Here is a 22137-nt window from a genome sequence, read left to right on the forward strand (position 1 = left end):
AGAAAGTTGTTTATTCTTGGGGATCGAACCAGGAAGAAGCTTTTCAGCTCTTAAAGCAGAAGTTGTGCAGCGCGCCGATTTTATCTCTACCAGAGGGTACTGAAGATTTTGTGGTTTATTGCGATGCGTCTATTCAGGGTCTCGGCTGTGTGTTGATGCAGCGAGACAAGGTGATAGCTTATGCTTCTCGACAGTTGAAGGTACACGAGAAGAACTATACGACACACGACCTGGAGTTAGGAGCCGTAGTCTTTGCGTTGAAGATTTGGAGGCATTACCTGTACGGTACCAAGTGTACCATCTATACCGATCACAGGAGTCTTCAACATATCTTCGACCAGAAGGAATTGAATATGCGGCAACGTCGTTGGGTCGAGCTTTTTAATGATTATGAGTGTGCTATCAAGTATCATCCAGGTAAAGCTAATGTTGTAGCTGATGCCCTTAGTCGCAAGGAACCGAAACAGAAGCGTGTTCGTGCCCTACAGCTTACTATTCACTCTGATTTACCTGCCCGGATTCGTTCAGCTCAAATTGAAGCGTTAAAGGAAGAAAATATCGAAGCCGAAGGATTACGAGGGCTACACAAGAAGAAGTTCGAGCAACGGTCTGACAATATCTACTACTTCATGGAACGGATATGGGTTCCTTCATTTGGTGATCTTCGAGAACTTGTGATGGACGAAGCACACAAGTCACGATATTCTATTCATCCAGGGTCGGATAAGATGTACCAGGACCTCAAGGTTTTGTATTGGTGGCCGAACATGAAAGCTATTATTGCCACCTACGTGAGTAAGTGTTTGACCTGTGCTAGGGTCAAGGCAGAGTACCAGAAGCCTTCGGGACCACTTCAGCAGCCGGAGATACCTATGTGGAAATGGGAACAGATCGCTATGGATTTTGTTACGGGGTTACCTAGAACACAGGCAGGGAACGATACTATATGGGTGATTGTCGACCGTCTCACAAAGTCAGCACATTTCCTAGCAATCAAGGAGACAGATAAGTATTCGCAGCTCGCAGCAGTGTACCTTAAAGAGGTGGTTTCTAGGCACGGGGTGCCGACTTCTATTATTTCTGATCGAGATCCTCGTTTTACTTCGGAGTTATGGCAGGCTATGCATAAGTCGTTCGGCTCACGTCTCGATATGAGCACGGCTTATCATCCACAAACGGATGGTCAGAGTGAGCGTACTATTCAGACACTAGAGGATATGTTACGGGCATGTGTTATTGATTTTGGGAAAGGATGGGAGAAGCACTTGCCGTTGGTAGAGTTTTCCTACAATAACAGCTACCACACCAGTATCAAAGCGGCACCATTTGAGGCACTGTATGGGAGGAAGTGTCGTTCACCCCTCTGCTGGGCTGAGGTGGGTGATAGTCAGATCACAGGTCCTGAGATGGTACTCGAAACTTCAGATATGATCGTGAAAATCAGAGAACATATGGCAGCTGCTCGTGACCGCCAGAAGGCCTATGCGGACAAGCGTGCCAAAGAGGTAGTGTTCGAAGTAAATGACCGCGTCATGCTGAAAGTCTCACCGTGGAAAGGGGTTGTACGCTTTGGGAAGCGTGGCAAGCTGAACCCACGCTATGTTGGGCCGTTTAAAGTTCTTGAGCGTATCGGTAAGGTGGCTTATAGGTTGGAGTTACCTACTGAGCTGGGTAATGTTCACGACGTATTTCATGTATCACAGTTAAAGAAGTGTTATGCTGACGACCCATTAGCGGTACCTTTTCAAGAGTTAAAAGTTGACGACAAGTTGCAGTTTGTTGAAGAACCTATCGAGATCATGGACCGTGAGGTCAAAGTGCGTAAACAGAGTCGTATTCCCATCGTTAGAGTTCGTTGGAACTCAAGACGTGGACCAGAGTTCACTTGGGAGCGCGAGGATCAGATGAAGCTAAAGTACCCTCACCTCTTTCCCAAAGACAAAGCAGAGTCGAGCAAAACTGGTGAATCTCGGGGCGAGATTCCTCTTCAAGTTGGGGATGATGTCACAACTGAGCAGAACCCGCAACAATCCTGATTTCTCACTTCGTTCTCTCACACTTGACGCTTGCCAATTTCGGGACGAAATTTCCTTCAAGTTGGGGATGATGTGACAACCCGAACCATTGAGGTTTGTAACATTTTATCTTACGATCTTAATCCCTTGCCATTTAATCTTAATTTCTCTAAATTAAGGTGCTTGACAACTCGAACGATTAACCCAGTGACAATTATCCGCGTAAACCCTTATATTTATGCCTTCTATGCTGACCCAATTGTGCCAGGTCCGACTAATAAATTATGTGGACTGTAATTATTCCAAATAGAAATCGGCCCATTAGTGTTCTCATACTCATGCCCCATTCGGTTATTACTAGTATATTACAAAGTTGCAAGGGTTGGATTGTGATCAAAGAAATTCATATAAATAACATATACTTAGAAATAATAACATATACTTAGAAATAATAACAATTTGTAAATAGAAACCGACTAATATTTTAGTCAATATTGAGGTGGGCTTAGGCCCAGTTCGATTATTAGTAAACAAACCGCCCAAATTCCTATCAATATGTATACGTATCATATTAGGATTGTTCCACCATAAAACAAACCCTACCCCTCCTCTTCTCTGATTCGCGGCAGGCATAGGAGACCCCTCCCATCTTCGAAACATCAACCTATTGGATCAAGCTTGTGGTTAGTAAATTATATTCGTATTAGATCTTGTTCATATAAATCTCGTTTATATGTGTGTCTGTGTATACGTGTGATCTATGATGACTAGGTTGTATCCTGCTATTGATTTATTGTTTAATCTTGTCACCACTCATTCCGACGAATCATATATGAGGTTGTTAGGTGGACGTAATTGATTAATCATTATTATTCGGCCGCACATTTATTCAAAAGGAACATGAAACTGTTGTGCATTGAACCGAGACATCAACACAATTCTAGTGGACCGAATTTGTCTAAATCTCATCACTGGACAATTAATGTCACAGGTTCACGTGGATCTTTGTTTGAACAATTAATGTCAACAAACACATGTCACCAAAGTAATTATTTAATGGCCAACAATATTTTAGATAAGATTGATCATGAATGGTTGTTAATGTTAAGGGTCCAATAGGATAAGGAGGTTGAATGGTCCAATTAAAACATTCTTTTTCTTCCTTGATCATGTGCCTACTGTAGTGATCATGTGCCTATTGTAATTAGATGATAATGGTAATGATACGTGTTGTTCAAACAATTAATAGCATGTGACATTAATGTGATAGTGGGCGGTTGTGGTTGAAACCTCATTGGACCGAAATTGTGATAGTGGACGGTTGAGGGCCGACGTTTAATAGACTGATTAAGACTTAAAGTGTGGAACTAACATTAACGTTTAATTATGATAATAAACTATTAGATGATTTGGGTGAGGATCACATGGGGGGCTGAGATGTCACACGTAAATTACCAAAGTTTATTTATTGCATAGGGGGTATTGATATTTGGGTCGAACAGAAGTCACATGGGCGGCTGGGTAGGTTGAATGGAACTTTAGATGGGGATGGTAGGCCGCACACGCTTAGTGAACACACACATCCATTTGGTTTAGTTGATTGGTATTGGGCCGTTTGATGATAAAGTTTGACTGAACATTGAACGTTTTAGATGTGTTAGTCATTGTGTTACATACATGTTTTACTTTTGGGTCGTACATATTTAATAGTTGGGTTTGAAGTATGTGTTAATAGATTGTGTATGTATATGTCGATTACATGTTAAGCATTTGTTCAGTTTGGATTGTGTGTGCGTTACGTGAGCCGTGAATATGTTGGATGTGAACCTTGAATACGTAAATTACTTGTACGCAAAGGCATGTAAAACTGATTGTTATCGGTAACCCTTTTAGGACGTGTTTGTTCAACTGTTAACAAGTAATTAGTCAAACCGAGCAAACCAAGGTGAGTTCACTGCACTTTTCTAAGCATGCGTCCCGGTGGTTTGGGACATCTGGTAAACGTTTCTGAAGGGAATACTGGGTAAACTGTTTAACTGGGATGTTGGTTATTGAACACAGTATAAATCATGTAAGACCCCGTACATCTACCGTGTTGCTGAAGAAGCAACGAGGTATTTAGTTGATAGCGCTATTAGGTTTGGCACCCTCACGACGTTCGAGGAGAAGGGCGTGAACTAATTACCTTAAAACATGACCAATGCTTTGATAGAGGCATTGGGGTTGGCAATCACATATCATATGGCCATTCGGTAATCGAGTAATAACAACATCGGAACATCAAACATCATAACAACAAACAACATATCGTCTTGTAAACTGTTTTACTCACATGATCGGTAACACAACTTGGTAAACAAACACAAACCTTGAACTCACCAGCGTAGTCTGACACACTTGTTTACATGCTTGTAGGTAATTATTGAAGGAACTTGGGAGCTTGCCGTCTGATGCTGCTGGAGTGGTCGTGGTCATAATAAACATTTACATTGATTTGGTTTTGATACATTTATACGCTCATACATTTATGCTTCCGCTCAATACTTTGGTTTTGGTTTAACCTTTCAAACGATATATTTCTTTCAATTGGGTATTTCAATACATTATAACTTGTGTTTGATATGATTGGTGGCTCTTTGTTGGATCGTTGCACCTCCAATAGGGACATACCCTAGGTGGTAATTTGGGGGTGTGACACATGGGATTACTCCGGATTTGAAGGGTGAAAGTGTCAACTGTTCCTATTATCGTGCTATGATCGGATCTCTCGTGTATCTTACTGCTTCGAGGCCTGACATCATGTATCCAACATGCCTGCTCGCAAGATATCAAGCCAATCCGAAGGCCTCCCATTTGTCAGCTGCAAAAAAGATTTTCCGCTATTTGAAGGGATGTCCAGACACCGGTCTTTGGTATCCTAGGGATGATAGCTTTGATTTGACCGCATATAGTGATTCTGATTTCGGCGGTTGCAAAATTGACGGCAAATCAACAACAGCAGGATGTCAGTTCTTAGGAAGTCGCCTGGTGACGTGGCAGTGCAAGAAGCAGACGTGCGTTGCTACATCAACCTGTGAAGCAGAATATATCGCTGCCTCGAGTTGTTGCTCCCAAGTCTTGTGGATACAACAACAAATACGCGACTACGGTTTTGAATTCCTAACTACTCCTATTTTTGTTGATAACAATGCTGCCTTACAGATCACTAGAAATCTTGTGCAGCATTCCAAGACCAAACACATCGAAATTAAATATCACTTCATACGTGATTGTTTTGACAAAAGATTAATCGATGTGATTCATATCCCCACCGAACACCAACGTGCCGACCTGTTTACAAAAGCTTTTGATAAATCACGGTTTGATTATCTACTTTTGGTCAACGGCATTAAGGTGCTACCTGAGTAAACTCTTTGGCTAATCGTTTTTGTAAATATTTTCTTTCAAATTCCGAAAAATACAAAAAGATTTTCCTTTTATAATCTTTTAGCATTTTAGGGGGAGAAAATTTCAAGAAAATACAAAAACATTAGAAAATCTCAAAAATCCAAAAAGATGTGTTATGTTTCTGTCTTTTATTTCTTAAAATTAAAATTAAAAAAAATCAAAAAAAAAATTAGAAAAACCCAAAAATGAGTTTCTTGGAAAAAGGAAAGTGATGATATTCACTGGTGTGGTCGGTCAACATGGTTAAAATCGTTAAACAAATGATAAGTATCTCTTCTAACGATGTATCGATAGGCTCACAATCAAACTAAAATGTGCAGGATGATACAAACCTAACAGACTTCAAGTCAGATGGGAACCATTCATTGGCATATGGTCTTGGTACCGAAATTTCGTTTGAGAGATTGCCGAGGTTCTGAGATATTCGGTCTTTATGCTGCTTATCATCTGGGTATCATGGTTGTATCTTTTACCGAAAAATAACGGGGACGCAAGTCTAGATCTTCCATGATACCATACATACGTGTACATATTGCATCCGACCTCAATAAGTGATAAACAATCACATGTCCAAACAAATAAGTGATAAAATATCACATTTATCCGGGAGTCAAGTTCGTCTCTCTGCTGTACGAAAGTACTGACCTGTTCACGGACTTGCTCCTGTGCCCTCATGCATCGAAAATCAAGTTCCTCATCAATAAGTGATTCTATCACATAGGGCTTGGTTTTCAAATCAAAATAAGTGAGTATCTCACATCTTATACGGTCAAACAGATGATAATCGGTATACTCACTGGTAAGATGAATTCTCGTGCATACCTTGATACGGGAATGTGTCGTGAGGTGGATTCACATCGGCTTGTAAGTATAATTCTTACCGTAAAGCGTATCTCCTAAGTATGATTACGTTTGATAAGCATGAGTTTATGTGGACAACAATATCGATAATCGAGGCAGTATACTTGTTAGGAACTTTAATCAGAAATCAAATCATGTTGACTAAGACCGTAAGCTGGTATGATTCCTTATCCTTGAAACTCGAAAAAGTTGCATCTGTACAGTTGTTTATTTTATCATTTCAATTGCATTTAGTTTAATTTTCAGCATTTTAGGAAATGTAGTGGTTATGCTTGTTTTTTATTATGCCAAAGATGTTGCTTGGTGTTTGTGACCGGAAGCCTGAAACCTACTTCATAAATCGTTCTTGCTTTTGAAAACTCAAACGAATGTCAAAGTGGTTAAATTGCTAAAACCCTGTGTGCAGTATGCAGAAATTTTCATGCCTTGGTGTTTTTGAAACTAAGTTTGACGAATCAGAGTCTGATTGACGAATCAAAGATCCGTTGACGAAACAGATCTGGTCAAAGTCAGCCTTTGGTCAATCTGCTTCATTTTGACGAATCAAGTTTATCTCGTCAAGGACTTTGACGAAACAGGGAGCCCAAGCCTGTTTCGCCATCGGGCTAACTTTAGGCCCAAGATAAGGCCCAGTTGTCTGTTTCGTCAAAGCCCACATTTGATTCGTCAAAGTTAAGTTTCGCCAAAAAGGTAGGGCGGTGTATAAAGTCCTTATGTCAGAAAAAGGTGGTTCATTTTTTCAAAAACACTCAAGAGGTTACCATCACTTTCTCTCCCAACAGTCAAGAACACATACCGGCGGTTACATCATTTTTCTCACTAAATCTTCAGATTTTCATCAATAACTTACAGAAATTAAGGTGCAATGTCGTTTATCTTCATGCCTTTCAAGTTTTGGCCTCGTTCTATCTCATCGGAAATCGCCGGAAACCTCATCGGTGATCGGATTTTCGGTGATTTTGTTTGTGTAGATATTTACCTTATTTAATGTGCTCTTGAACTGTGGAATCTAAGTTTTTTACGGGGTGTTTTGCCTATGTTTAAGTTTGGGGGTTTGGGATGAAGAACAGAGCATTATTCTTCCTTATAAAAGTTAGGGTTTTTATAATGTTTTGAATGAAAAACAGAAAACCGATCATTCCTGAGAAGAATTATGACTTATGTTGTTGGTTATTGTCTGTTGTTTTGATTTAAATTAGTTATAACTATTGTTTGGCGAAACTGACAAAACCCAGAACCCAACTCCGGCGAATTTGAACAGTCGGCGAATCATATATTGGGGAAACAGACATGTTGACGAATCAGAGAGTCAACGAATCAGACTTATTGACGAAACACAAGTATCTTCTGTTTCGTCAAAGGATTGTTTGACGAATCTGGATGGTCAACGAATCAGAACTGGTCAAACAACCAATTCTGTTTCGTCAAGAACATTTCTGTTTCGTCAAAGGATTCTTTGACGAATCAGAATGGGTCAACAAAACAGATCTGGTCAACACTTAGCTCTGTTTCGTCAAACTCTTCTCTGTTTCGTCAAATGTTGTTTGTTTCGCCAAAATGCCTTGGTAAATTTCACAGTAGGCAGTTTGTTCACAGTGGGCATGTATGACAGGCTGTATGTCAAGTGGATACATGAACTTGTATCCATACATGTCCAAATGTATTTGTAAGTGACTATTATTTACTGTGGACGTTTTATACTTGCAGATGGCACCCAAGGAAGGTAAACGTAAGCCGGCAACAAAGAAAGAAAACAAAACGGAAGAGGAAATCATGTCGGAAAAACGGCACAACCAGGTTGCATATTTGGATCCAGAGGAGAAACTTATCGAGCTAAAAGATATTACGAAATGGATCCGGGAATCGCGTATCAATTATGCAATCACATACTCAACGCCTGTATACAAGTCACTAATCAAGGCGTTCTGGGATTCGGCAAATGTTGGTGAATTGGATGGGAAGGAGGTTATCAGCGGTCGGGTAGAGAACGTGGACGTGATTGTGTCACCGGAGATTCTGAATGAAGTTCTTCAGCTACAGGATATTCCGGACGCGCCAATTTCTGTTTCTATCATGTGTATCCGTGGGTGTTTATTACGGATGAAGTGTACTGGTGATATCTTCAGCATGCAGATAAACAAGGGTGACTTTCCGCTATGATACAAGTTTCTTTTGCACATTCTTATCCAGTGTATAAGCAACAAACGGGCCGGTTACGATATGGCCAGTAATGAGCTCATGGGACTCTTTGTGGCCTTAGTACTAAATAAACCGTTTAGTATTTCAAGGTTCATATTCGAGTATATGAAGGAGAATCTGACGAGAACGGGAAAGAATCGAACCATCGGAAACAAATATTGGATGTACCCACGTTTTCTGCAGATGATCATGAATGTTTAGCATCCAAGCCTGCCAAAAGCCGACAATGATTTGCTGAAAATTGAGGCTATGAATCTCCATTCTTTACGTCTCATCAGGAACTTAGCACATAAACGGTACAAGGAGAGTGACCCTCCAAGGAAACTATTCGGTGCTCTTCATGATACTGCGTATGTTGCTCCTGAAGACAACAAATGGCGTCATGCAGAAAGTCAATCTGATGACGAAGAACCTGAATTGAAAAAGATGATGAGTGAGAAATTCGGTCCAGAACCTGAAGTATCAGATGAGTCTGATAGTGATGATGATGGTGGTGATGGTGGTGATGGTGGTGATGCTGGTGCAGTTGGTGCATCGAGTGTAGGCACAACTGCTGGTGCTTCAGCTGGTGGCACCTCAGCAGGGGGAGTGTCAGCTGGTGACACCTCAGCTGGTGGTGACGATGAGGCGGAGTCAGATTCTGAGGATGACTTTCTACTTGAACCCGGATACGAAATGTATCGGGATGAATATGGGGTACGTAGGTACAGAAAGATAAGACAGGAAGATGATCCTGAATATGTTCCTGAAGACCCTGAAACGGAGCGTGCGAAGAAAAGGAAAGCTGATAAAGCTGCTGAGCATCATAAGAGAAAGAAAGCACGAAAGTACTTAAGTATCTCCTCCAGAGGATCGGTACCTCAAGCCCCCACTCCTGAACCTCCTGTGATAACAACTCCACCTGCAGCTCAAACTGTGCCTGCTCAATTTACTCCTCAACGCTCTATGGCAGCTTCGATTAAAGCAACGACAGCTGGGCCAAGTACTGAACGACAGCAGACTTTTACAGATATGTCACAGGAAGAAAAGAATAACTTCCTGTTTCTGCAAGAGGCTGCGGCTGATCGGATTAAAAGGCAAACTGACTTCATTCACATCACAAAACGTGATCAAGTCAGTCAGTTGGTGGAGATTGAGAGGTTGAAAACAGCAGTTGGTGCACAACAGGCCACTATTCAACATCAACAGGAAGAGATCGACAGGCTTAAGGCAGAGAATGAACGATTGAAAGCGTCTGAAGTCGAACGGGATAGGCGAAGTTCTGTTCTTCAAAAATTAGCTGAAGACTTGAAGGGTCGGTGTGATTATATGAAGAACTGGTATGAATCCAGGAATACGACCATTGCTGAGGGTGTGAAGACAATGACGAAGGGGTATGAATTCCTAAGAAAGCGCGTGGCGACTTTGTGGGAAGATCGGTGCAAGCAGCAGGAAATCTTGCAAAAACGGGATGAAGATCCAGAGGATCAGGGTAATCCAGATACAGCTGCTGCACCTCAGCAACCCCCAGCTGGTACGTCATCTGCTATCATTGTGTATCAGCCGTCAACTCTTGGATCATCTCAGGCTGGATCTAGTGGAACTGTTGGTGAAGAACAGCTCCTAGAGGCGTTAGCTGGTACATCCTCTGTTCCCAGTACTGCAGAATTTGCTTTACATGTTGTACCACCAGTCACCAGAGGACTACTGGAGGAGGGTGAGATAGTTGAAGATCTCACGCCTCAACAGATGATCACTCTCATGGCAATGCGTGATGTAAACGACGACGAAGTAGAGAAAATGCCAAGTGAACCGGAGACTGGGGAGAATGTGAATGTGGAAAATGTTGAAGAAATAGTCTTTGAAGGTGTTGCCAAGAAATCAACTTATGTGAGAGAAGACGGTACCGAATTTGCTCCTTTTGATGAGGACTGGTTAAAGGATAATGTTGAGGACATTGATGAACACTTGAAGAACCGTGACGCTTCTGAGAATGCCACAGATGCGTTTACTGCGTGGCGTCAGCGGTTTCTGTCAAAGGTTGCAAAGCCAGCTCCTGAACCTGAACAGGTCGATTTCCTAAGGCTAGAAAAGGCCAAGCCAAGTGGGCGTATCTTATGCTGGATGTTTGTTAAAGAAATCCACTGTATAGCCATCAAAAGGGAGTTCGGGATTCAGTATTTCCGATCATTGCTGAGTATCCTATCACTGCCATTCTATGACGTGGCAACTCTTACAAAACTTGAGCTCATTAATCGCTCAAATTTTGAAGGTGCTTCTCACTTTGCACGTCTTATCAAGATGAACAAGAAGTCAGGATGGAAAGACAAGTCCTACAAACCGCAGTTTCCAAGGCATCAGCAGATCAGGTTCACACTTGATCCGGAAACAAATACAGGAAGGTACAAGCTGGTGTATGATCCTCCGAGAGTGGTAGATAAGATTCCTCTCATGCCGATGCAACAGGATTTTCTTGGAGACATGCGTCTATGGTGTTATGATTCGGATACGCATGAAGCAGTGATCGTGTTCAACGATGACAAGAATTTTAGAATACTGGACCCGATGTGGTTGGTGAATATGTCGGCGTCTGATATCACGAAGTTGTACATGCATGACATCATCTACAAAGACAAGGATGCTCATCAAGCGTTAAAGTTTCAACGAATTGCATGCTACTGCTATTACCGGGGAATACATTCTGGTAGTTCCTGGTCAAGGCGTCACCTGTGAAGATCAAGTAGAAGACCGAAGACGAGCAACAGACAAGGGGGAGTTTGTTGGTGCACTTTTTGTGTCTGTCGCTAGTCTTGTATGTAGTGTCGTATTTTGTTCGGTCTTTAGTTCTTTATCGAGTCTGTATCCGTAGTCGACCAAGTCGGATATCCTCCTATCCGCTTGTGTCCGACATATTTTGTCTCTCTTGTTTGTAATTTCTGTTAAACTATGCATGTCGCATGAAAGGGCATTAATGTCATATGTAAACAACTTCTGTGCCTTATGTTTCTGCAAACTGTATGTGCAGAAATAGTTCAAGTATTGCAGGCTTTGATGAAACAGACTTGTTTCGTCAATTTACTGTCGACGAATCAGGTCATTGTGTTTCGGCTGTGATTCGTCAAGGCAGTCAACGAATCAGACTTGATTCGTTGACTGTTGGGCTCTCAGTTGGGCTTTCCTCTGTTTCGTCGGCCCACTTTCAGATTCGTCAATGCTGTTAGCCCACCTGCTATATAAAGGAACAGAATGTTATCTGCAAAGGTTAGAGATGCTAGTTTACCATTGTTGATTGTAAGAACTGTGTTTGTATCAGTTGTTGGCATTTCTCAAGTTTAATCAAACGAGTGTGTTTCTTTGGTTAACCGCGTGTTTATCTTGTTCTATGTTTTGGTTGGCTTAGTTAAGTGGATTCCGCACACTTAACTTTGTTTGTTATAAACAAGGATTCCGTAGTGAAAATCGATCCTCCGATTTAGGGACCTACAATACACATATTTTTCAAGATGTAACTTTTTTATTATTTGGTATATAAAATTACATTTATTTAACTCGTGTAATAAATGAGGTTTTTTAAAGATGTATTATTTTATTATTTGCTAAACAATATTACATTTATTTAACCCGTGTAATACACATGGTTTTAAAGATATAACTTTTTTATTTGGTATATAAAATTATATTTATTCAACCTGTACAATATGGTTTTTATAGATATAACTTTTCATTATGTAATATATAAAATTATATTTATTTAACTCGTGCAATAAAGTAGGTTTTCAAAGATATATTGTTTTATTATTTATTATATAAAATTCATTTATTCGACCCGTGTAATACACGGGGTTATAACCTAGTATATCCACTAAAAGTTAAAAACTCTTAATTTTCAACATCTCAATACACTCTCTCTTATATACATTACTAGGTTAGAACCCTGTGTATTACACGGGTTGAATAAATGTAATTTTATATACTTAATTAAAACAATTATTCTTTAAAAATCTCGTTTATTACAAAAGTTGAACAAATGTAATTTTATATATTAAATAATAAAAAAAATGATATCTCTAATAACCCCATGTATTGTACTTAATAAATGTAATTTTATATACCATATAATAAAAATCCGTGTATTGTACGGGTTGAATAAATCTAATTATATATACTAAATAATAAAAAAATTATATCTTTAAAAACACTGTGTGTTACATGGGTTAAGTAAATGTAATTTTGTATAGAGTAAACTGCTATTTTGGTCCCTGTGGTTTGTTCACTTATGCCACTTTAGTCCAAAACTCAAACTTTTTGCATCTGGGTCCCCGTGGTTTCAATTTTATTGCCATTTTGATCCAAAAATGAAATCAGGTCATATTTGTCTTATAAAATCTTGTTATTTTGTCCTTTTCCACAGGGGCAAAATGATCATTTCTTTTTTATAAATAAATAACATATTTTATAAGATAAATATGACCTGATTTGCCCCTGAGAAAAATGACAAAATTGCAGGATTTTGTAAGACAAATATGACCTAATTTCATTTTTGGACCAAAATGGCAATAAAACTGAAACCACAGGGACCCAGATGCAAAATGTTTGAGTTTTGAACTAAAGTGGCAAAAGTGACCAAAACTCAGAGACCAAAATGGTAGTTTACTCTTTTGTATAGTAAATAATATGCTATTGGATTCGTTTAAAAAATCATAAATTCGGTTCGGTTTAATTCAGATCAATTCACAAACTTGGTTAAGTTTAATTCAAATTGATTAGAACCCCAATTTGAAAAATCAAAAACAAAATTATATTATTAGCTTCTCTTCCTAATTAGTGTTTTTTTTTAAAGTTTGATCTAATGTCTAATAAGTTATTTTGTATATTTTGTTTGTACTTTAATTTTTTTTATGAGCATATTATTGTTTTTTTTAAGTTTAAGATTATTGTTTTGTGTTATTATTTAAAAAATATCTTTAATTTATAACTTAAATTTGAAGATAATATATTATTAGAAAAAACAGAATGATTCTATCCGACATTCAAAGTAAGATAAGATTTAATATTAATTGATTATTTATTATTTATTAATTGATATAAAATGTTTGAGTTTTGAACTAAAGTGGCAAAAGTGACCAAACCTCAGAGACCAAAATGGCAGTTTACTCTTTTGTATAGTAAATAATATGCTATTGGATTCGTTTAAAAAATCATCAATTCGGTTCGGTTTAATTCGGATCAATTCACAACTTGGTTAAGTTTAATTCAAATTGATTAGAACCCCAATTTGAAAAATCAAAAACAGAATTATATTATTAGCTTCTCTTCCTAATTAGTGTTTTTTTTTAGTTTGATCTAATGTCTAATAAGTTATTTTGTATATTTTGTTTGTACTTTAATTTTTTTTATGAGCATATTATTGTTTTTTTAAGTTTAAGATTATTGTTTTGTGTTATTATTTAAAAAATATCTTTAATTTATAATTTAAATTTAAAGATAATATATTATTAGAAAAAATAGAATGATTCTATCCGACATTCAAAGTAAGATAAGATTTAATATTAATTGATTATTTATTATTTATTAATTGATATAAGATAAGTATGAAAAGACATGAAATTACAAATATAGAAGTCTTCAATGAATGACACGTGTCACTTATTGGTTTCTTTTATTATAGTAGATAGATAGATTAGATATATAGTAATAGATAATAGATAATAGATAATATAATATAATATGAATAAATGTTTGAAAAATTTATAATTAAATATTTTAAATTCTAGGTCAGTATACCATTTGAAAAACTAATGGAACAATTGCATATTTCCCCTTAAAAATTACTCTTAATTGCATATTTACCCAAACCAAAACTAATATTGCATATTTACCCTTGTTTATTAAAATTACTAAATTGTCCTTATCAAAATTAAAAGATCAGATATAAATCCACTTACAAAGTACACAAACAACAAAATTAGAACTCCTCAGTTTCTATCGGCGTCCTTCTCAAGCTATTCCACAGCCGGGGCGCCGCCGTCTCTCTCCGTCGATTCCGCGGCCGGAATTTTATCTCTTGTAGTCTTGTTACTATTCGATCTTGATGTCTGTTTCATCATATTGCGACTCTTAATTGTTAAAATCACGAGGTTCATCTAAATATAATACAAAGGAAAACTACTCCCTAGTCAGTGTTAGCATCTCATTTGAGAGCTACGATACTGCATATAAGAAGCTTTCCATGCAAAAATGGTTTATTTCACATGAAGTTCATTCGACAGTAGGAGTAGGGCCTGGAGCAGGTAATGGATTAAAGTTTTATTTTAATTTCTTTTAGGTTTTCTTTAATTAATAAATTATTATCGATAACTTGAGATAATTATTTGGTACCGTAATAGATTAAAGTTTTAGCATTTGTTTTTTTTATTTAATTGGAAAATACACATATTTTTTATTATTGTTACTTTAGCTCGTGATAGATAAATAAAAATAAAAAATCACAAAACAAACTAAGTAGCTAAATCTAACAAAAGTAAATACAATTTGTGTTTTTTTTTTAAAAGACACAAAAACTAGCAAAGACATAGTATGCAATTTTTAAGTTTATAGTAAAATTAAGGGTAATATAGTCATTATATAATTTAGTTTAAATAATGTGTTTTAAAATGGGTATATTTGTAATTTTATAAGTTAAGGAAGGGGATATATGCAATTTTAAATTTCGATTGGGTAAATATGCAATTAGTAAGTTTTATGAGGAGAAATTTGCAATTCACCCAAAACTAATTAAGTCTATCAAAGTAGGTTTTCATCATTATTTTACTCCATTTTATTGACTCAGTCTACGCATTTAAACCAATGTTTTCATAACCGGACCGGAGGTCGACCCGGTCGCCTTACGGGGTCAAAGGTCGGAGCGGTCCAACCGGTTCGACCGGATTTAAGACCCGGAGTACATAATAAATTATATATAAATATATATAAAATATAGTATTAAAACTAAACGTAACAAAGGGTCCCTGTTAACAATGAAAATTTTGAAAGTGTTCTAAATCTATTTATATGTCTTAAAACTATATACAAATTATTTGAGTCACTTTTACATGTGTTAATAAAACTATCGGCCCATGAAACTTCAATAATAAATTGTATATGGCCCAATTAGACCATGAAACTTCAACCCTAATATTATACTTAAGTCACTGAACAACAGCAGCCGCTACTACATGTATTCATGGTTTATCAAATATTCTCTCTCTAGAATTCGATCATTGATTCTTCATCACTTTCATATGGAACTGCTGCAGTTCAATGTCGGCAATCTTTCAAGTCTGTCATTCAACTCCAACCGATGAAAGGCTTCTCTTCTTCTTTAATTTTCATCATTTAATCCCTGCAACCGATGTGATAAGATCAATGGAGGGGACACAAACTTTGACAGATCTATTGGGCTCATGAAACTTCAACAATAATTTCATCATTCAATCTCTGCAACCCATTGGATGCGTTGGAGATAGTTAGAAACTGGCCCGACCCTTACTTGACGACCCGCCGGCCTGACCGCCGGCTTCCGGCCCGACCTCCGGGTCAATGCTGAAACGGGTTGAAGGGCTGAACCGGCCCGGTGGTGTTTCCGGATCCCGGCCGGACCGGTCCGACCGGCCGGCCCGGTCTGATTTTAAAAACACTGATTTAAACCCTTCCACAATCACCTCCTTTCCAAGCAAATGCTCAACAAGAGTGACGTACGACCAATGAGGATTAGTGGTTTTTACCATGTCATCGTCACCGAAAGAGTGGTGTCAAATTTTCTTCCTTTGAGAAACCAATGGCACGCATGCAGTGATTACCTAAATTAACAACCCTTTAAAAGTTCAACAGATTACATGAGGATTTAGTAAAAATTAGGGCTGACAATTTCAGATATCTGTTAAAACCATGCAAAACGACATGTTCTTAAACAGGGCGATACGTTTAGAACACCAAAAAATTCGTGTCTAAACAGGTTAAAGACGTGTTAACCTGTTAGGGGGGTGGGGGTGGTCATCACTCATCACCCTCACAACACCCAATCAAGTTCTGCCATGTCATAAACCATTATTTCATCATCACAACCTTTTTTAGTGGCAATGGTCATCACTCACCACCACACCCAACAATTTTCCCCCAACCAACAATTACCCTCGCAACATAAACACCATCACGCGTTGAAGAATTCACGCGTTAAAATTGAATGGTGGCGGTGGTCTTTCACAGTTCATCACGCGTGGAAGATTCCATCACGCACAAACACATACACCACCCCCAGTCCCCTTAGCGAACTACTAGTGCCCTGTTTACATTTATAATGGATATTGTGATTTGACTTTAATGGACTTTTGTTTTTATTTTACTAAGTATATGTTAAAGATCATGTATTAGTCAAGGCTTTCATGAATTTTTGTTTCACAAAAAAGGTTCCTCCTATATATTTGATAATTATCATGTTCCTAAAAAGATTTAACAAACCGTTTATGTTTGACCTATTTCTAAACAAGTCATGTTGGTGTTTGGAAATAAATGACACGGTAATTTATCGTGCCGTCTCCATGTCCAGCATCTCAGGTTATCAATCATGTCTTATCGTGTCATGTCATGTCTAACATGTTACGTAAGCCCTAGTAAATATATAACATTGTTTAGAAATGTAGTCAAGTTCTCATTCTATCACAATTTCAGAAAAATAGACGGCATAATTAAACTCTAAATATGAGAAAAAAAAAATACCAAATTACCAATAGCACTTTTATTCGTTTCTGATACAAAATACATATACAAATTGAGAAAATACAAGCAAGAAACTGGAAATTAGAACACGTCCAATAAAACAAAAAATCAAAATAACAATATCCTTGTTCAACAAACTACATCAAACAAACAATTAAAAGCGTATTTAAAACCATCTTGATCTTGATATTTCTTTTATCATGGATTGTGACCAATCTTTAGATGGATCGCATATCCACTGTCCATTCTAATATTGTTGTGGTGGGTATTGTTGAGGAGGGAAAGGCACTGGATTTTTCTCTGGATCAACATTTGCACCCATGGGGTATGCAACTGCAGGGTTTGTGGTAATTTGTGGTTGTGGAGTTAATGTAATAAAAGCAGCAATACCAAAAACTGCACTTAAAAGAGCTAAAATAGCTCCTGTTGCAAAGATTCCTGGTTTTACAACATAGCATGTTATATAACCATATGAATCAACCTGTCCACCTTCTCTATTATTTAGTCCCGCAGCTGTCAACAATAGACCCACTGCTATAACCGATGCTACCCTGCATGAATATTCACAAAAGTTAGTTCTATACTTTTGTCACTACTGTAAACTTTTAACATATACATGTTAAATACACAAAATAAAAAGATGAATGATAATTACCATGAGAGAACAGATAGTAGTTTGGAAATTGGAGTTGCATTAGGATCAGTTCGACAACAACCGCCACTACCGAACGTAACGCTTATGTAAATTCGTGTAATGATTGTGAACACTGCTGATACGATTCCAAGTGCAAGAGCGGGACTACTTGGATAAATGCACGTATCGAGCACAATATAAACTTCAGAAGCCTGTATTCATACTCACAACATATATCTTTATATGAGTACCACACCTTAACAATATATCTTTTTATGATCATATCATCCCAGTAATTTTCTTTCTTTCTTTTTGAGTAAAGTTAAAAGAACAATTATTTAATTTGTTTAGAACAAAGTTGTAGATTTGTTTTTGTTACCTTAACCTTAGTGGCCTCAGCCGCAAAACCAGTGGTTGCGGCTATTATTCCCAGAACGGCGGCAACTGCGCAGTACCCTGCCACTTTGCTCTCCATTTTTGAGTTGTGTATGAAACAATGGAGTGTCTAATGTATTTGAAGACTGTGGATGAAGAAAGCTTGTGTTTGAAGAGTATATATAGATGGGTAAGACACTGATACCTGTGCATTAGGAGTAGACTATGCCATGCAATTGGATACTAAAAAAACACAAAAAAGAAAATCAAGGTTTACTTTCATATGTCAACCAACGACTTGGCCAAACCACAACTCATGGTAACATGGGTATGAATATTCTTTTATTTTGTGATTCTCTCGAGGTACTTTTATATTTAGTAAGGTTCTAAACGTTTGTGTAGACCAACCTTGTTTTTCCTTATAACACAGAAAATTTTTGAAATTTTATATAATAAAATCTACCTATTTAAATAAGTTTTTGAAAGTTTTTAACTAATACTGTTGAGATATATTCTAATTCAAAACGCTTATATAGGTTACTAGATTACAATCCCGTGTATTACACGGGCTAATTTATGATAAATTGTGAAGAAAATTGTTTATATTTATGCGACTTATACTGATAATTACGCAACCTATATTGATAATTACGCAAACCATGCTATAAACATGTTTATACATAATTACACAATTTATAATAACACTTATGCAAATTATATAATAATAGCGCAACCAATTTATAAGTACGCATATGCATAATCAGGGGCGGAAACAGAGGGGGGTTAAGAGGGTCAGCTGACCCTCCAATCACTATAATTTATTGAATTTTTATATAGAAAATCAGAGTTTTAAAGAAACAAACATAAAATGGACCCCTATTTTTTAACATGTAAAGAAAATAAGCTTATGATGACCCCCCGACTAAAATGTTCTGGTTCCGTCACTGTGCATAATTAAGCAAGATATAAGCACAACATATCAACTTTAAATTATAAAAAATTGTTGATTTTTATAAAAGTGGCAACACTGTACTCAAATTAAAAAGAATAATATCTGACATATATAACTAGTATGGGTAGGATTCATGCGAGAACCACTTTTATTGCGAGAACCAATATGAACACAACAAAATAAACCCACTATACCACCAAAAATCTAAAAAAACCTAACCCCCCCCCCACACACACACACCCAAGATAAATGTTAAAAACTAAACCATAAAGGTAAACCCCCAAAAAACCTAAACAAATGTTAAAAAATCTAAAAAAAACATACAAATTATTTTTTATAATATTTTTTTTACTAAAAATTGCTACTTTTAGTATCCAAAAATACACACAATTTTTTTTTAATTTTTTTTAAAATATTTTTATTTTATTAATGAAAAGTAGAGATTTTAATAAAAAAATATTTAAATTTTGTGTGTGTGTTTTTTAGATTATTTAGGTATTTCTCATTGTGTTCACATTGGTTCTCGCGTTTCTCACAATAAAAAGTGGTTCCTAACGGATTCTTCTCCTATATATACGGTACAGTTCATGCGAGAACCACATTTATTGCATGAACCGTGAGAACCAATGTGAACACAACAAAATAAACCCACTACACCACCAAAAACTTCAAAAAATCTAACCCCCACTAACCGAAGCTAAATGTTAAAAACTAAACCATAAATGCAAACCCCCAAAAAACCTAAAAAATGTTAAAAAATCTAAAAAAACCCAAATTTTTTTAATATTTTTTTATTAAAATCGCTACTTTTAGTATAAAAAAATACACAAATTTTTTTTAAAATATTTTCATTTTTTTAACCAAAAGTAGTGATTTTAATAAAAAAATATTAATTTTTTTGTGTGTTTTTTAGATTATTTAGGTATTTTTGCTTGTGTTCACATTGGTTCTCGCGTTTCTCACAATAAAGGGTGGTTCCTAACGGATCATTCCCCTATATATTGATTTGGGCCATGTTCGCAGGCCCATCCTGCACCCCCATTTAGCTGGCCCTGTTATGTCCAAGCCTTGATGCAAAACTACTATCGAGTCATGGGTCTCTCTTGAAGCAGCCTCTCTATCCTACCAGGTAGAGATAAGGTTGTCTATCTTACCATCTTCAAACATTAACTTAACTTTGCTATTGGTGAGATTTACTGACTATGATGACAATGACGACATTTGTACTCAATAGGTCTCAGAACTCTTAATCTTAGGAGAAAAACACTTTTCCATCTCACTTTTATACCGATAACTACAAGCCGTTTGGTATTTTTGTGAGTTACGGTGATTATTTAGTCGGAAAACATGCAAAAGGACGCTAAAAAGGGAACACAAATTTCATACATCATTAATGATCTTTCATCACTTTTGCGGCAATTTGGTCCTTTTATGAAAATTTTGATAAAAGCGTCTCCCTATTCGATAGAATTTTAGTGTACATGGTATTAGAAAAATGTCTTCCAAATTGATCCACAGGTCCCTTAACAACATCCATATCTCTTTTTGGACCTTTCGTAACCAACTTTTTAATCATGTCATTACTAAGCCCACCCCAATTTCTAGGATCAAAAATATCAATATCCGGAGCCGGATTAACATCATCTTCACACATAGTAGCTTCTTCATCTATGGTAGCATTAACATTATCTTCACCTATGTTCACATTGTCTTCATCTATGTTCACATCGTTTTCACCCATATTATCTTCATCCAACTTAGAACTAGAGTTTTGAGTTTCTTTTGAAAAAAAACTTGTGTATTCGGTTTCATTTTACTTCTTCCGCCTTTCTTTTCTCTTTCTCTAACTTCCTCTTCTTACGTTTTTGATGGCCGGATAGGTGTTTGTATTTAGGAACGGGAGGCGTAATTCTAAATATTAACCAAAAACATTCATTCATTCACATGAAGTCTAATACTAATACATTTAAAGTATAATTAAACACATCAAACAAAGTTTTATACTTTATAGTATATGAAATCATAATCACATTCATATGAAATAAAAAACATATGAAATCAAATCCCCAAGGCCCAAATCGTCTGATTAAAGTTTTTTTACTTTATAAATATGAAATCAAAATCACATTCATAATTAAAGTCGTCTGAATTCTGATTAAAGTTTTAATAAATATGAAATCACATTCATATACGTTATAGTATATGAAATGAAAATCACATATTCACATTCATAACTAATGTTATTTTATACCTCATTTGTTGCTGGTCTGCGAAGTGATCTCCTGCTGCGATGATGATGATCGATCTCCTCCGCTGCGAACGTTTGAATGAATCCGATCCCCAAGGCCCAAGTCGTCTGATGATGTGTTGTTGAGAAATGAGATGATGATGATATGAACGACTGTGCGACGTTTCCCTTCCCTGTGCTGTGTGACGTTTTGTTTCGCTGAGATCACAGGCCCTTATTTTGTTTATAACACTTGGGCTTGTTAATTGGGTTTTAAAATTGGGCCATTTTTTTACAAAACTTTTAAGCAGGCCCTTATTTATAAAAACATTCAGGTTTTATATATATATATATATATATATATATATATATATATATATATATATATATATATATATATATATATATATATATATATATATATATATATAGGGGTGGGCTCTATAAGAAACCCCATCTTTTTTAAAAAACTTTGGAAACTCTATGTGGTCCATTGATCTTGTTTCATCTTAATAGATTAAGGGTCATGATTTGTTTAGACAACTTTTAGCATTTAAAACATTAAAATACTCCATGCTGGTACAATTATGCTGGTACAATTATAAGGGCATTTTGGGTAGTGAAGAATCACCTTTTGAATTGGAAAGTACTATCAGTGCAATCAAATCACCATAACACTCCTCATATTTCTCTT

The 22137-nt window shown here is 36.7% G+C and overlaps 1 protein-coding gene across 1 annotated transcript; it reads right to left on the reverse strand.

Annotated features, from left to right (window-relative positions):
• Positions 1-17250: 17250 nt before the first annotated feature.
• On the reverse strand, positions 17251-18401 carry LOC110912556. Its single transcript, XM_022157306.2, has 3 exons — positions 18269-18401; positions 17911-18101; positions 17251-17806 (listed from the first exon to the last, which is right to left on the reverse strand). The coding sequence occupies exons 1-3, from the start codon at positions 18362-18364 to the stop codon at positions 17503-17505; spliced, it is 591 nt and encodes a 196-aa protein (XP_022012998.1). The 5' UTR covers positions 18365-18401; the 3' UTR covers positions 17251-17502.
• Positions 18402-22137: the final 3736 nt, after the last annotated feature.

This window comes from Helianthus annuus, chromosome 7 (genome assembly GCF_002127325.2).
Source record: "Helianthus annuus cultivar XRQ/B chromosome 7, HanXRQr2.0-SUNRISE, whole genome shotgun sequence".
Lineage (NCBI taxonomy): Eukaryota > Viridiplantae > Streptophyta > Magnoliopsida > Asterales > Asteraceae > Helianthus > Helianthus annuus.

Coding starts and splice junctions, on each gene's coding strand:
- LOC110912556 (XM_022157306.2), bottom strand. CDS start 18,364: ATGGAGAGCAAAGTGGCAGGGTACTGCGCAGTTGCCGCCGTTCTGGGA. Junction 18,102..18,268: donor CTGAGGCCACTAAGGTTAAG/GTAACAAAAACA, acceptor GTATGAATACAG/GCTTCTGAAGTTTATATTGT. Junction 17,807..17,910: donor CTACTATCTGTTCTCTCATG/GTAATTATCATT, acceptor ATATTCATGCAG/GGTAGCATCGGTTATAGCAG.